The sequence below is a fragment of the Bos indicus genome, chromosome 26 (genome assembly GCF_029378745.1).
Source record: "Bos indicus isolate NIAB-ARS_2022 breed Sahiwal x Tharparkar chromosome 26, NIAB-ARS_B.indTharparkar_mat_pri_1.0, whole genome shotgun sequence".
Classification (NCBI taxonomy): Eukaryota; Metazoa; Chordata; class Mammalia; order Artiodactyla; family Bovidae; genus Bos; species Bos indicus.
Window position 1 is genome coordinate 25,062,866 of NC_091785.1, and position 15,541 is coordinate 25,078,406.

General features: G+C 50.7%; 1 protein-coding gene across 3 annotated transcripts in view; it reads left to right on the plus strand.

Annotated features, from left to right (window-relative positions):
* The first annotated feature begins 3,519 nt into the window (after positions 1–3,519).
* SORCS3 (sortilin related VPS10 domain containing receptor 3) overlaps positions 3,520–15,541 on the plus strand; it is a 632,833-nt gene continuing 620,811 nt past the window's right edge. Inside the window, exon 1 of one of the 3 annotated variants that reach the window (XM_070780798.1) lies at positions 3,520–4,862. In XM_070780798.1, the coding sequence (XP_070636899.1) occupies positions 4,236–4,862 (627 nt within the window). In that variant the 5' untranslated portion in view covers positions 3,520–4,235. The remainder of the gene's footprint in view (positions 4,863–15,541) is intronic. The other 2 variants (XM_070780799.1, XM_019953194.2) reach the window with 2 other exon arrangements.

Consider the following 15,541-nt stretch of genomic DNA (forward strand, 5'->3'; position numbering starts at 1 on the left):
AATCTATGACATCATCTTCCTTCTGTTTAAGAGTGTATTTCCGCCAACAGCATGGAGCTTGGAACTGTGCTGTCTAAAACAACAGCCATTAGTCACATGTGGTTACCGAGTACTTGAAATGTAGCTAGTCTGAGCTGGGATGTGCTATAAGTATAAAACGGGACTTACCTTGTGACTTAGCTGGTAAAGAATCCATGTGCAATGCAGGAGACCTGGGTTTGATCCTTGGGTTGGGAAGATCCCCTGGAGAAGGGAAAAAGCTACCCACTCCAGTATTCTGGCCTGGAGAATTCCATGGACTGTATAGTCCATGAAGTTGCAAAGAGTTGGACATGACTGATAGACTTTCACTTTCATAAGTGTAAAATACACACTGGATTTTTGAAGACTTAGTACAAAAATATGTAAACATACTTCAATACTTTTTCTGTTGATTATAAGTTTAAATGAAAATATTTTGGATATATTTAGCTCATTGAAATATATCATTAATATGAATCTCATTAGTTTCTTCTTACTTTTTAAAATGAGGCTACCAGAAAATTTTAAATTACCTTTGTGGCTCACATGTTTATACTGGACAGCACAGATGGACAGTGGAGAGGTTGGCTTGGAGAAACAAAGTGCTGAAGAGCAGGAAAAGACAGGAAACTATAGCAAAGTCCTACAAGAGATGATGAAGTTCAGATCTAAGGCAGTGACCCTGGGAACAGAAAAGGACAGGTAAAAAGGTTTTTTAAATAGGACTTTGCAGTGATTCTCCTGGATGTGGGGATTAAAAGAGGGAAGAGCTAAGGTTACATGTTAAATGTCTTGTCTGCATAACTGAGGTACTGGGGATGGTTTTTAGAAATTGATGTGGATGGTTTTCAATGTGGACATGCAAAAGGGAATTTGGATAGGAAGCTCACAGGAGAGGACGGAGTAGGGTTGTATATTCAGGAGTTAATGCACTGGTGATTGTTAAAGAAGCACAGAAATGGATGAGAACGTGGGGCTTACTCATGGAGAGAAGGTGGAATGAGAACCAGGTACAGAGAATTAGGGAGATGATGGAGATTGAGGCTCCACATTTAAGACGTATAAGGAAGAAGAGAGGCTGGCAAACTTGACTAAGGTTGGTCAGAGAGAACCCAGAAGGACCTGGGTACCATGTAGACCAAGGGAGATCTTTCCAAACGGAACACATTTGCAAATGCGCGAAGCAGAGGCTGCTGGGCCCGCTGTCTCAGGGAGCCACTGGCGGTGTATGTTGGGATAGGGCTTTGATGAGTCACCTGCAGGCAGATGTCAGGTTGTAGAAAGTCCAGCAGAGAGAGGTTGGTGAGGAAGGAGAGACCTGCAGAGGTCTGGACACTAGAGAAGGCTGATGGGAAATGAGCGGCTGCAGAGGGAGGGGCAGCACAGCGCAGAGGGCAAGGATTGTTAGGCAAGGGGTGAAGTAGGGAGAGACAGAAGATAGGAGAGGCTGTGCTAATGAATGGAGGAAGCCAAGAGGAGGGACTGGTGCAGGAAAAGACATGAAAATGTTGCATCTGGAGTCTATTATCCATTTTTTCCCAAACAAATATTTCAAAGCCACGTATCCACAAGTCCACCTTGAGGATGGGACCTTTCTGTGGGCTGCATCTGGGTGGGAGAGAAAGATGAGAGACACCAGCTTTGCTCTTGCAGACAACTGCCCTCCACGGGGGACCGCAGGAGGCTTGGACAGCCCACCTCCCCTCTGGGCCTGGGGCTTGGAAGGCCGGACCCTCCCTGGGTTATGTGCGTCTCTGGTCCGGCAGTCCTATCTAACAGTCCAGACCCAGCTCTTTCACTCTGACATCTACCAGCTTTGCTCAGAGCCCAAGCAGAAGGGAGGCTTCCCATCCCCCCGCAAGTCCAGAGCTTCGGCTCCCGCTGCAGTGCCAGGCCTTTCCCGGCAGGGGCGCTGGGAACCTGCGGATTGCCGGCTCGGGTCCAGCGCCTGATTCTGAGCCCATCTCAGCCTTCAGTGCCGGAACTTTTCTTGGGGCTGCGGATCGCCGTGGTCTTTGGAAACCCACAGACTCCAAGGACCAGTCTCATTCTGAGTGGGACGTACGTGGTCATCGGTGTGGTTCTCTGGCCTAGCCTCCTCGGTTCCCAATTTCCATTTCAGCTCCTGGCGGACGGGCGTTAAAGCAAGTTCACAAGGGGTCTGGTGGTGGCTCCTGGGAACCGCAGGTTGTCTCTATCCTTGGCAGGCTCTGATCCCAGGCGCCTCTGTCTTCCGCATCCCTCTTGACTCTCCTGTGGCTCTCTTTTGCCTCTTCTTTGCTCTCCCCTTTCTTTTTGCAGCAGTATTTCGCCTTCTCTCCACCACTTCGTCACCTCCCCGCTGTCTCCGTCTTTGTCTGCAACCCCCCTGCCCCTCCGCCCTTTTTAAAGCTTTCCTTCCACCTTTCTTTCCTTCCCTGTCCTTGCAGCCCCCTCACCCCCGCTTTAACCGTCTCCCACAAGAGAACTCTTCTATCGATTCCAGAAGACTCCCTCCATCCTACTCCTTTCTTAATAGCCCCTCCTCCCGTTCCACGCATCTAGGTCTTTTCAACCCCTAGAAATTCCCGGAGCTCCTCGCAGCAGCCGCTGCTATACTTCTGGCCCCAGGGCCTGTAAACTACATCTTCAGGTTATCTTTGGGTCTAGCTTCCTCTCTCCAGCTCACCCCGAGTCTCCCCTTTCCTTCGGTCGGGAAGAGTCCCAGCCCAGGCTGAGTTCCACGCGGCCCGGCTGTGCTTCTGCAGCTGGGGACAGTGGGGACTGATCCCCAGGCCTGCGCGGCGCTGGCCGGGACCCTCTAATTGGCAGCCCGACACTTTGAGAGAACAACCGAGCCCTTTTAGTAATGAATCTGGGGAGATGAGGGAGCAATCTCATAATTGCAGGCGGAAAGATGGGCTCTCGTCCTCCGGGTAGGAGCAACCGTTCTGGACGGCTGTCTTTCCCCAGCTCCAGCTGGGATCCTGGGAAGAAGAGCTGGCGAATCGGGGAGGAGCTGGCAACCCCCAGACCGGGCTGCCAGCGCCTCCTAGTTCTCTCTTCCAACCCTCCCGGAGGTTCTAGCAACAATCAGCTTACGTCCACAGGCGATGGGGGCCTATGGGTGAGCGGGGCGCCTTGGAGGAACGGGCGGTCCAGAACCGCCCGCCTTACTCTCAATATTGCCTTTCTGACGACTCACAGGTTCATGGAAATGCAAACACAGCCCGTGCCTGATCCACACGTGCCCACAGCCCGAGCGCACCCCTCCCTGCCCCCACACTCCATTGCTCACACTAACACGCACAGATACGCGTGCAAACGCGCACGCACAGAGTCGCACGCCCCCGCACACCCAGGCACCCCTGGTTCAGCCAGGTACCCCCACCCGGGTGCCCGCCCGCCAGCCTCGGGCGCACCCCTAGCCTCCCCTCACGCACGCGCACGCACGCACTCCCCGCGCCCCTGCACCGGGCGGAGGCACTGGGTAGAAGTGGGGGTGGCGGGAAGGATAGGCTGGGGAGCCCGGAGCGGAGTCCCCAGTCCATCCCGCGCTCGGCTTCCGCAAGCTGCCTCTCTGCACGGACTCCGGGCTCCCCTTAGGCTCCCCAACCTGAACAGTTGGCGCTGAAAACACTTTACTCCTCCTCCTCCCGCGAGAACCTCCCCCAACCTTCCCTGCGCGCCATCTCCCGCCCCCACAGCATGCCCGAAGAGTAACCCCCCTAAACGCGGCCAGAAGCGGCTCCCAACTCTTCACCGAGAGCAGGTTGGAGGCTGGGTTTCAGAGAGACTCCGGACTGGGGTCCGTCGCCAGCCTCTCCTCCTGGATTGGGGTTGCTTTTCATATTTTAAAAGAGGATTTTCTTATTACCTTTGAATACTCCTTTTGACAAAATTTCTGGAGCAGCTCAGCGGGGAAGATTTTGGGGGAATCTTGTTTTAAGAAAATGAAAAAGCACCTACGGGGTATTTATTAATTTTTCTCGGGTTTTGGAATCACCCTGTGGAGGAGAGAGCCAGCTATCGAGAGCCAGGAGCGAAGAGTGGAGAGGACCAGCAAGGCGCACCAGGCCGAGCCACCTCCTTCCCGGCCGCCCCCTCCCCACTCCCCCGACACACACTCATTTTGCTCGCTCGCCGGCGCGCGCAGCGCACACCCCCCCGCGCCGGACCCGCACCTCGGCGGGCGCCACACACTTGCCAGCCCGAGCCGCGGCAGCCGCAGCGGGATGGAGGCGGCGCGCACCGAGCGCGCTGCAGGCTGGCCCGGGGCGCCCCTCGCCCGGACCGGGCTCCTGCTTCTGTCGACGTGGGTCCTGGCCGGCGCCGAGATCACTTGGGACACCACGGGCGGTCCCGGGCGCCTAGCGGCTCTGGCTTCGCGGTCCCCCGCGCTGCCTCGTCTCTCACCGCTGGCAGTGGCAAGCCAGTGGCCGGAGGAGCTGGCGACTGTACGGAGAGGCGCCGCACTGGAGCGCCGGCCGGGACCAGAGCCGCTGCCCCAGCCAAGCAGTGGCAGCGGCGGAAAGAAGCAAGGAGAAGCCGGAGGGCTGTCTCCAGCAAGCTCGCGGTGGGGACCGGGCATCTCGACTCCTGGCAAGCCTAGCGGCGTGAGGAGGAGTCGTCGGGCGCAGCCCCCCAGTGCCCTGGAACACGGGGATGCCCGGGCTACTGTCTTAGCCGATGGTTCCAAAGGAAGCCGCCCTCTGGCCAAGGGTCTCCGGGAGGAGGTGAAGGCACCACGGACCGCGGGTTCAGCGGCTGAAGAGCTCCGGTTACCCAGCACCTCGTTCGCGCTGACCGGGGACTCGGCTCACAACCAAGCCATGGTGCACTGGTCGGGACACAACAGCAGTGTGAGTATCCACCCGGCTGCGGAGCTCACTGTCTCCCGACAGCAAAGGAAAATGGGGGGTGGGCTGAGGTGGGGTGGGGGGGGGCTGGAAGGAGGGGCAGATAGTTGACCTGGGTTGAGGTGAAGGCAGGAGCAGGGGGCTCCTCGGCTTTTAGTCTGGTGCATCCCGCTTTCCCCACGCCCCCAACAGGTTAGCGGAGTTTGTTGTAAGACTGTGTGAATTTGTTTACCTAAGACCCTTCCAAGACTCTAAGATTGGGGCTGTCTGGAGGGAAGAGGGGAAAAGAGGTGCCTTATCGGGATCAGTGATCACTTTCTCTGGTGCTCGGCTTGGGGAATCAGTTGTCCTGTGAGGTGTGGGTGTGCGCGTGAATTTTTGGGCGGGGAAGTATACCGATTTGGGGAAAGAACCGCTGGACAGGCTGGCTGACTCCTGCGACTGCCCGGGGTTCCCCTCTCTCCTCCAACCACAGGAAAGAACCAGGAGATGGTGCCATTCGGACTACTCCTGCCCGCCCCACTTAGGATGCTGCCCTGGGCCCCAGGCACACTTTGTCCCAGTCTTAGCGGGAGGCTGGGCCAAGTTGGCCCAAGTCTGGGCCTTTCTTGACATCAGCTTTCCCCTTCAAAACCCAGGCAGCTGCCCTGCAAAGCTATAGGAGAGGCAGGGAAAAAAAAGTTTAAAGTGTGAAGTGAAATTCAACACCCGTCCCGCACCCCTTGTTCTCACGCAAGCAGAAGCACACATAAGTCACTGAGCACATAGTCGCCCCTGCCGCTGCGTCCTGCCACTGCACACTGGCCGAGTCGAGTTGCCTCCCCGGGCTTTCTACGCGCCTCTCCACGCCTTTCTCTCGGCTGCCAGGTTACCCTGGGAAGCTGCTGTACCGACAGGTGGCGCCCTGGAGTCCACTCCGGCGGCTCCAGACGCTCCGGGCGCCCGCGGCGGGCCTTAGGGCGCAGAATACAGTCTGCCCCGGCAGCTGCTGCAGCCTCAGCGCGTGCCCGGAGGGGCTCCCCACCCCGCCCCCAGCTGGCCGCCAGCGCTAGCAGTCCAGCCCAGGAACCCTGCGGGATGGCTCCGACCATTTACCCCACTCCCCTGCCTTCCTCGGGCCCAACTTCAGCCAATCCTGCAAAAACCCTTTCCTCGTCTCTGGCTTATAGCATCAAATCAGAACCGGGGCTCTGGGCAGAATCTGGAGGATGGTGGATGTCCCTACCTGCAGCTTTGGGGAACTCACTCGATGGGAAAGCACTGCCTCCACTCCCTTTGTATTTCTCTTCGTGACTGACATTAAAGATTTCCCTAGGAAATTCTCGCCTTATTTTAACGGCGCCTGGGGGGTGTCGCAGGGGTGACTAGTGAGTAACAGGAAACCGAGGAGTGCATACCGAGCACAGATTTCCTGATTCTTATAGACATACAGCACCAAGCAGGCAGCCCAACCTGGGTTGGAAGCATTTGGGCAGAGCAGCTCCTCAGCAGCGCGGTGGTGGCTTCATCTCAGCGAGGGCCCCCCACACCTTCAGAGTGGTCAGCTCTGGGCTTAGGGGGTGGACAGGTAGGAGGGATGGGTGATCGAGGACTTGCAGGTGCTGGGAGGATTGTGTGTGTGTGTGGCAGGGGGAGGTGGAGAGAGAGACAGGGCGACTTGTAATTCTCTGACAGCAGGGTTTTTGATTCTCAACTTCTCTTGGTTTGAGAATGAGCAATCGCGTGTATGTGCGTTATTTTGTTCATGTTCTTACTCAGTGAGGAGGATGGACTGGATGTGTGGAAGCAAATGTATCCCTAGGAGGAGGAGGAGGAGGAAGATGAGGAGGAGGAGGAGGAGGAGGAGGAGGTGATGTCCTTCGATTTTAGCGTGCCACACTGGGACGATATAAATTCACTCTGTCGAAAGAGTTCTTTTATGTTTCTGCTTTTAAGGATGATTTCTGTGTGTTGATAAATTCCCTGAAGATGGGACGTTGGAGCATGCTTTCTGCAGATGGTAGTTACATGTGCATGGCCTTCTCTGACCATCTTCAAGGAAGTTGTACAGCAGAGGAAGTGAGGGGGCAAGTCTAGCCCTGGGAAATGGCTCTCCAGTTAAAAAGATGAGTCCAAAGGGCCTGAGGAGCGGACCAGTTGGCCTTGGAGTTCTTAGCGACAGCGATGAGATTTGGGCAGTCTAGGAATACCGCCTCGGGGGTTCATTGGTTGTGCTCCTGGCCAGACTTACTGTCTGAGCAAAGGACATGGCAGCACAGGTGAGTGTGGGGACCCCATGTGTCTCCTCTCTCTGCTCCAGAGAAGGACTGCCTCTTTAGACCATGCTTCACAGGCACTTCCAGTGGAAAAGCCTTCCTCAAGGGTCCGTCTGTTTTGCCCTGAGGAAAATGAGCAAACAAGCTAACCCAGTCCTGCCTCTGGGAGACTTCAAGGAAACAACCCCTGGCGGGGAGTAGCTAGAAAACCAGTTTCTGCAACATTACCCAATCAGTTTCTTTCTTTCTTTCTTTTTTTAAATCTAATCAATTGCTTTCTCCCCTCCTCCTTTCCTGTTAGGAAAAAAAAAAAAAAAAAGCCAGGGTAAAGAGTGATGGAGAGGATGTTCCTTCTGGAAGGTCCCTTCATCATTGGTTGGAGAAGTCCTCAAGACAGAGAACATGGATCTTTGTTTCAAGCTCTTTTGGCACGAAAAGAAAGTTCCATCTTCCCTTCTGACTTGAGTGTTAACTATGTCCTTCTCCAGGAAGGCCACCAGTTAACACACTGTGGGGTTTGCTGGTCTCCCTCAACTGCCTCTGGTGAACCACATTCCTCCTGTGAGTTCCTTTTGGAGGAGAGTTTCCAGTTACTCCATATATCTGAAAATTGAACTCTACTGTGGCCATTTGTGGTCAGGCATGAGGAGATGGCGGAGAAGGCGATGGCACCCCACTCCAGTACTCTTGCCTGGAAAATCCCATGGACGGAGGAGCCTGGTAGGCTGCAGTCCATGGGGTCGAAAAGAGTCAGACACGACTGAGCGACTTCACTTTCACTTTTCACTCTCCTGCATTGGAGAAGGAAATGGCAACCCGCTCCAGTGTTCTTGCCTGGAGAATCCCAGGGACGGGGGAGCCTGGTGGGCTGCCGTCTATGGGGTCGCACAGAGTCGGACACGACTGAAGCGACTTAGCAGCAGCAGCAGCAGCATGAGGAGATGGGGCTTCCCAGGTGGCTCAATGAGTAAGGAATCTGCCTGCAATGCAAGAGACGCATGAGATGTGGGTTAAGTCCTTGGGTTGGGAAGGTCCCCTGGAGGAGGGCATGGCAACCCACTCCAATATCCTTGCCTGGAGAATCCCATGGACAGAGGAGCCTGGTGGGCTACAGTCCACAGGGTTGCAGAGAGTCAGACAAGACTGAAGCAACTGAGCGCATATGCACGCACATGAGGAGATGGATATGCAAGTGAAGGGTCTCCACTCCCTTCCCCACGTGCCCAGCATGTGCCCAGGGGCTGAGAGTCTCATTCCAGGCTTGAGTCACATATTCACTTTGGTCCCAGGAGGGGCTGGCAAGACTTGGTGGGCAACAGAGGAAGTGCCCAGCAGGTTTGAGTCAGGAGGAAATGGTGTCTGGGTTCCCCTCTGGCCTTTCTTGTCCTGCCACGTATTTCAGCGGAGGGGAGAGGAGAGTGAGCTTGGGCTTGAAGCCTGTACTCTGGAAGAGTGATTTGCCTTTCTCTTTGGTTGTCTCCAGCTGGGATTCTGGTGATTAATGGGCTAGAAAGTGTTTCACAAACACCCAGAGGGAGTCCAGACCCTGGGGCTTACAGGGATACAGAAAATCACATCAGCCTGCTCTTCTCTTTTGAAAGAAGAAATACGCCTTCCTGCTTGGTTAGTGAGTTGGCAAATGACTCTGGAGATTGGGAGGCTGTGAAGACAACAGCGCACTTTCCAGGCCCCCTGAGCATTATAAAGCCTTGATGGGGGAATCCCTCGTTTGTTCATGGTGCTGAGATGCGAGAATGCTGCCTCCTCCCGTAAATTGATCCCCATGCCTTTCCTGCGGTTCAGTCAGTGTGCTGCCCTGCAGTGTGTCTGGTTGGGATGCCTTGCCAGATAGTCTTTAATTCGTGTGCCCAATGCTGCACCTTGGTGAAGAAAAACGAGAAGATGCTGATAACTCGAGGTCCCTATCCTGCCCTGAGCACACCAGCAGGTGGAACACCCAGATGCTCCCAGGCATGGTTTCGTGCTCTTAACTAATTCAGCTGGACAATGCTCTAAAATATTTACTCCTAATGTGCAAAATAGTGACAGATTTGATCAGATTAATTGTGTCTCACTCACTGGAGCATCTAATTGTGGCTCCCAAACAGATTTTTCAAATAGCTTTTGGCTGGGATGTCTAGCCTTCTCGTCCCCGCTCACTGTACCCGTGTCACAATATCTTAATGCATTTTGTCTTCTCAGAGGCTTAATAAAGAAGCCTGCCACTGGAGCCATTCTTCAGGGGTTTGCCAAAAAGAATCTGTTTTTAATTAATATTACAAGGGAAGCCATCTCAGTGGAGACAGAGCTGAGAAATGCAGGGGGACAGAGCAGCACTAATTGCTCCCGGTCACTTACTGTCAGCCTGGGGGCGGGAGGGGGGAGTGGAGTGGCCACACACAGGCTGTTTGTCTGCTCTGCGTTTTCTCTGATGGCCCAGTTGGTTGGTTACAGGGCGTGATTTGCTTCTCAGATCCTGCAGTGATTTCCAAGGTGAGCAGAAGTTGCAAACTCCTTAATTGGGAGGCCTGATTTAATGATTGCAGAAATGCAGCGGTTGGAACTCGCTTTGTAGTTGGCAGAGAAGGCACACAGGAAGTGGCTTCTCTGACTGTGTTGGATTTAAGGGGAGGGGATGGTGACAAGAAGGCTCAGGGGGCAGAAGGGAGAACTGCTTCTTCCTCTGGCTGGGTAAATCTCTTACTGTAACTGGGGGGACTTTGGAACTGGATTCTCTGTGGGCCCTGAGTCATCCTACAGGGTGCAGAGAGGTGTGACAAAGCTGGATGCTGAAATAGGAGGTTGTGTCTGAAGGGTTTATCCAAGGCCAGGTACTCCAGGGCCTGGGGGCTTGATTTAACTGTTGATTTCCTGCTTCCTTTGACCTCTTGGCTCACTTGAAGTGTTAGTTGCTCAGCCGTGTCTGATTCTTTGTGATCCCATGGACTGTAGCCCACCAAGCTCCTCCATCCTTGGAATTTTCCAAACAAGATTACTGGATTGGGTTGCCATTTTCTTCTCCAGGGGATCTTCCCTATCCAGGGGTTGAATCCAGGTCTCCCGCGTTGCAGGTAGACTTTACCATCTGAGCCACCAGGGAAGCTCCTGGCTGGCTTGAGACACCTCCTTATGAGAAGATGTCAGAGGATTAGTTTGCAGCAAGTCTAGGGGGAAGCGGTCTTGTGAAGTTGGAAAGTGTAGCATGCCAGTGCCTGGTGGGCCACTTTGGGTAAGTATCACTGGTACTGTGGGATAGATGGCCTTCAGCTAACCTTGGTCATTCCTCTGGGTGGTGGGTTACTGAAAGGTCTGGATGCTGCCCTGACTTCATTGGTAGAGAGTGGAGACAAGAGATCTCTGCCTTGTGTGCAGTAGAGAAACTCAACTGGGTTTGACTAAGTCAGTGACTGAGTGAGTCCCAAGTCTCACTGAGCAGAGGCTATGAAGGAATTGGAAATCCTTGTCCCTTGGGATAGCAATAATTTTCTCAGGTTGTTCATAACTTGACAGCTGCTATATCCAGGAGCATTTCATCCAGTAGGTCTCCATTCTAGCTTGAGAGCCTTTAGCTTCTTGAATTTGCATTTAAAGTCCTTTAGCCTGGCTTTCAAGGCCCCTCACTGCATACGTCCTGGGCCTGCTTCTTCAGCTCTGCATCTGACTGTTCCCTGATAGACCCCTTCACTCTAGCAAGGCAGTGCTTCATTGTCCCCATCCCTTTCTTCACTCCAAGCCTTTGCTCTTGAGGTCTTCTCCACTCAGGATACCCCTCTTCCTCTATGGAGACACACACATTACTTATGGTTCAGTTTAAGATCCAAACATGATTAGAACCTTTCCTAGGTTCATTTATTTTCCTGTTTATAGGATTTACAGAGTGTACCACACTCTTGATTATGTTTAGGTTATCACTTGGTTATTTTATGAGTGTTTCGAAGGTGAGGGATGAGGGCTGAAATACTTGCTGCGGCACCCCACGTCCCACACCTACTGTGAGTTCTGCTTTTCTCACGTGTTCTTTGTGGTCCAGTGCTTGGCACATAGCTCAGTCCGTACTTGCTGAACTGACCCTGGGAACTGGACAGTGCCCTAGCTGGTCGGGGAGGACAGCTGACACTGTTTCTTAACAGTGCTGAGTTTACGCACTTGGTTTATTATTTTATATATGACTTTTAACAGAAGATGTAGAGACGTCTCTACCCCACTTAATGAGAGGATGGAAATAGGTACTAGTCAACAATCCTGGCTTTTTCTGTATGTACTTGAGAGATCAGATGGACTCACGTAAGATAGTCAACCATTTGCCTAGTGTTCACTGGGAGTGTGGCATGGTTCTGGGGACTGAGGAGTTGGTAGGACTGTGATGGAGAGACAAAGAAGGATAAGACGGCATTTGCCTCAGGGTCCTTCTAATATGCTTTGGGTATGAGGCTGCTCTTCTGTAAAGTTTAATAACACATGGCAACAAAACAGATGCCACGGGGTGATGTTTGATTATTTGTCAAGTGATCGTTTCAGGCTGTGAGCTCAGAGGAGGTGCTGTGGGCACCTTAGATCAACAGGATGTCAAGGCTGGCTGTGCTCTTGGGAACGGTCTTCATCACATCATTCAGCAGTGAGATGAAGGGTATGAGGCTCAGATAGAAACGTGGCACCCTACAGGGTGGACTCTCTCCTGGTCTTTCCTTCTATAGCTGTCCTCCGCACACTCCTGCTTCTCTCTCTCTCTCTCTTTTTTTTTTGTTTTTTGCTTTTACAGACCATTTTCTGTTATATTCACTCAAGTGAGGTAGGGTGCTGCCCATTTTATAGGTTGGATAGAGTGAGGTGTAGGATGAGTACACACAAGGCTAGCCGGAGAGACTGAGGAATAGATTCCTCCCTCTTGCTCCCTGGCTGTATCCTGTGGCCACCCTGCCTACCCACCGCAGTGACTGCAGACAGTATGGACCAGCTCCTTACTGGGAAGTCTGTGTCTTACTAACCATTGTTAATGGGGACCTCTTGTGAGACACCTCATCATTTGAGTTAGTGAGTGAACCAAGTCTGGTTGCATCACCAGGAATATTTTGCTCGTTTGTTTTGATCAGTGTAGTTTGGGTTTAATTATTTATGGAGATGCTGTTCTTTATAGTATGCTAATGAATGTGCTATAGTAAATTTCCAAAAAGTAATGGAGTCTGAGAACTTCAGGATTGCACAAGTAGCTTCCTGGTATGAACTCCTTGCTGGGGAGCAGAGGAAACCATCCCTACTAGGTTGGGGTGAGAGGACCCGGAGCACAGTAGGGCCAGCTGTTCAGGGCTGTTGGTGACCAAATCTGTGCCCTTTGGTAAGCAGGGGCCTGGTACTTGACCTGTGCTGGAAGAAACCTACCTTAGGGGAAAAGCTGACCATAGTTATATAGGATCATCAAGGCTCCTGTTAGGTTGTAGGTTATTTAGCCTGGATATGACTGTGTGACTTGTGTGAATGCATACTTGAGAGTTTTCATCATGAATGCAGTCAAGATTATACTTTTCAGTATATACTAGGAATAGAAATAAACTAGGAGCAAGAAACAGCCATATAGGAAACAGGAGCATAAGCTCTGAAGCCAGATGCCTAGCTTTGAATCCTGTCTTTGTTTCTCTCTCTTTCTTGGGTTAAGTTTAACTTACTCTCTTTAAAAATTAGTCTACAGTTGCTGTACAGTATTATATAAGTTACAGGTATACAATATAGTGATTCACAATTTTTAAAGGTTACTTTCCATTTATAGTTATTATAAAATATTGGCTATCTTCCCTGTGTTGTATAGTATATCCTTATAGCTTATTTTATATCTAATAGCTTGTCTCTCTTACTCCCCTACCCCTATCCTCCTCCTTCCCACTTCCCTCTCCTTATTGGTAGCCACTCGTTTGCTCTCTGTATCTGTGAGTCTGGTTCTTTTTTGTTAGAGTTACTAGTTTATTATATATTTTTATTTTTTTTATATATTTTAAAATCCTACATATAAGTGACATCATACACTATTAGTCTTTCTCTGACTTATTTCGTTCAGCATAATGCCCTCTAAGTCCACCTCTGTTTCTGCAAATGGCAAAATTTCCTTCTTTTTTATGGCTGAGTAGTATTCCATCGTGTATATACACATACAGACACACACCACCATCACCTGTTCTTTATCCATTCATCTGCTGATGAACAGTTAGGCTGCTTCCACTTCTTAGCAATTGTAAATAATGCTGCTATGGACATTGGAGTGCATGTATCTTTTTGAATTAATTTTTTGTTTGGCTTTTGATATATGCCCACGAGTGGAACTGTTGGGTCAGAAGATGGTTCTATTTTCAGTTTTTTGAGAAACCTCCGTGTTGTTTTCTGGAGCGGCTGTACCGATGTACATTCCCACCAGAAGTGTAAGAGGAGCCCCTTTTCTTCACATATTGCCAACACCTACTTCTGTTCTTTTTGATGATAGGCCTTCTGATAGGTGCGAGGTGATATCTCACTGCAGTTTTGATTTGCATTTCCCTGATAATTAGTGGTGTTGAGCATCTTTTCACGTGCCCATTAGCCATCTGTCTGTCTTCTTTGAAGAAATGTCTGTTCAGTTCTGCCCATTTTTAAGTTGGGCTGTCTACCTCTGTCTCTTAATAGCTGTGTGATGTTAAGTTGTCACCCTCTCTTGTCTATTTGTTAAATCCATAGAAGGAGTGATAAAATAGTACCTCTCACAGTGGGCTGTTTTAAGAATTAAATAAGATGCTGTGCTTAGCAAAGTGTTGAAAAGAAGCACCTGACCTGTAGTTAGTCCTCCAGATATTTAATTGGTTTAATTGTTACTCTTATATTGGATGGGGCTTTCTCTTCATTTTCAGAAGGAAACATGGAAGCAGAGAAAGGAGGTAGATGCCCAGTTCCCAGTGAGCTGATCCCTAAGCCTCGGCTAGAACCTAGTTCTCACTGAGGCACTTGTTCAACTGCCAGCCCTAGTCCACGTCCCGACTCAGACAAGTCAGTGTTATCTGCCTTCTGTGTCATACTGAAGGAGACAGTGAGAGAGAGAGAGAGAGAGAGAGAGAGAGAGAGACTGGCTGAGGACTTGGCTGCTTGAAGCTCATACTCAGAATTTTCTTAGAAATGATTGTAATCAGATGGGTAGGGTCAACTTAACGATTGCACTAATAGATAACTAACAAGTAGAACATTTATTTCAGGGCTTTCATTGAGTGGAGTTTTGAGAAAGGCATCCAGAAAGATGCAGAGTAGCTTCTCTTGGCTTGGGCATCCATGATTGTACCTTGCAGCTAATTATGGAAGACTTCCTGAAGGAAGTGAGTGAAACGTGTAGCTTTAAGAAAAGAGGACGCAGGGCTACTGGAACTGGCAGACAAGGAGAGTCTAGAGTGCCACTCATTCCATCCAAGTCATGGGGTGGACCTTGATGCTCTGGGTTTGTTTTTCCTCTCTGTCTTCTCCTATCTCTGCTCTGTGCCTGGCATGAGATGGGAATATCTGTGGCTGGAACTTGTTGCAGAATATCTGTAGCTTCTTTCTCAGAATTATCATATTGGCCAAACCCATGAATAGTTTGTGGTGATCCACACCCATCGAGGTGCAGGCTTGAATTCCCTTTTTTGTCTGCACCCTGTGCAGCAGGAATGGGACCTGAGATCCCTACACAGACACTAGAGGGAGTGTTGCCCTGGGAAAGAAGTGAAAATAAGTAGAATGAAATAATAAAACAAATACTGCATGAGGAATTGTTTCAAAGGAGTGAGGAAGAGCCGTAGTAACCTGCGAGTTCATTGTGGGAGGGCTTGACCCGTAGATAAACATTTCATTAACAACCAAGGAATTGAGTCCTGGGGGGCTGATCATTCAGTCCCTTCCTGCAGAAAAAAGGGTATGGATGTTTTGTAAAATGTATCCATTCTGCAGTCCATTCAACCCATAAATGACTCAACTAAAACTCTAGATATAAATTAATCCAGAAGTGATGCTCAGGCTTGGTTCCCCCATCTCTTCTGCATTTTCTGACTTGGTGCCCCTCACTTTCTTGTGTATGGTGGTCAGTTAATAGAAGCTTACTGAGCTGAATGACATGAATCAATTCTTAAATACGTAAAACTACCTGGGTAAAGAATGACTGTCTTGGGAATAGGGAAGAGTCTGATTTCTTCTTGCTGCCTCCAGGCACAGGATCTACCCCCTGAGGCCATCACAGTCCTCTCCCCTTGGTTGTCAGGCCCCACACACCTGACTCAGTCCTCTTAAAGCCTTCTTGGCGTCTATGGTAAGGGAGGCGGTTTTTCTTCCAGATGGTTAGAATCAGGTTAAAGATCACACTGCTGCATAAGAAATGAACTTTTTCCTTTTAAAATCTGTTCTCAGTGGGAAATGGAGAACAATTACAGAGTTGAACATTTTTTTTTTTTT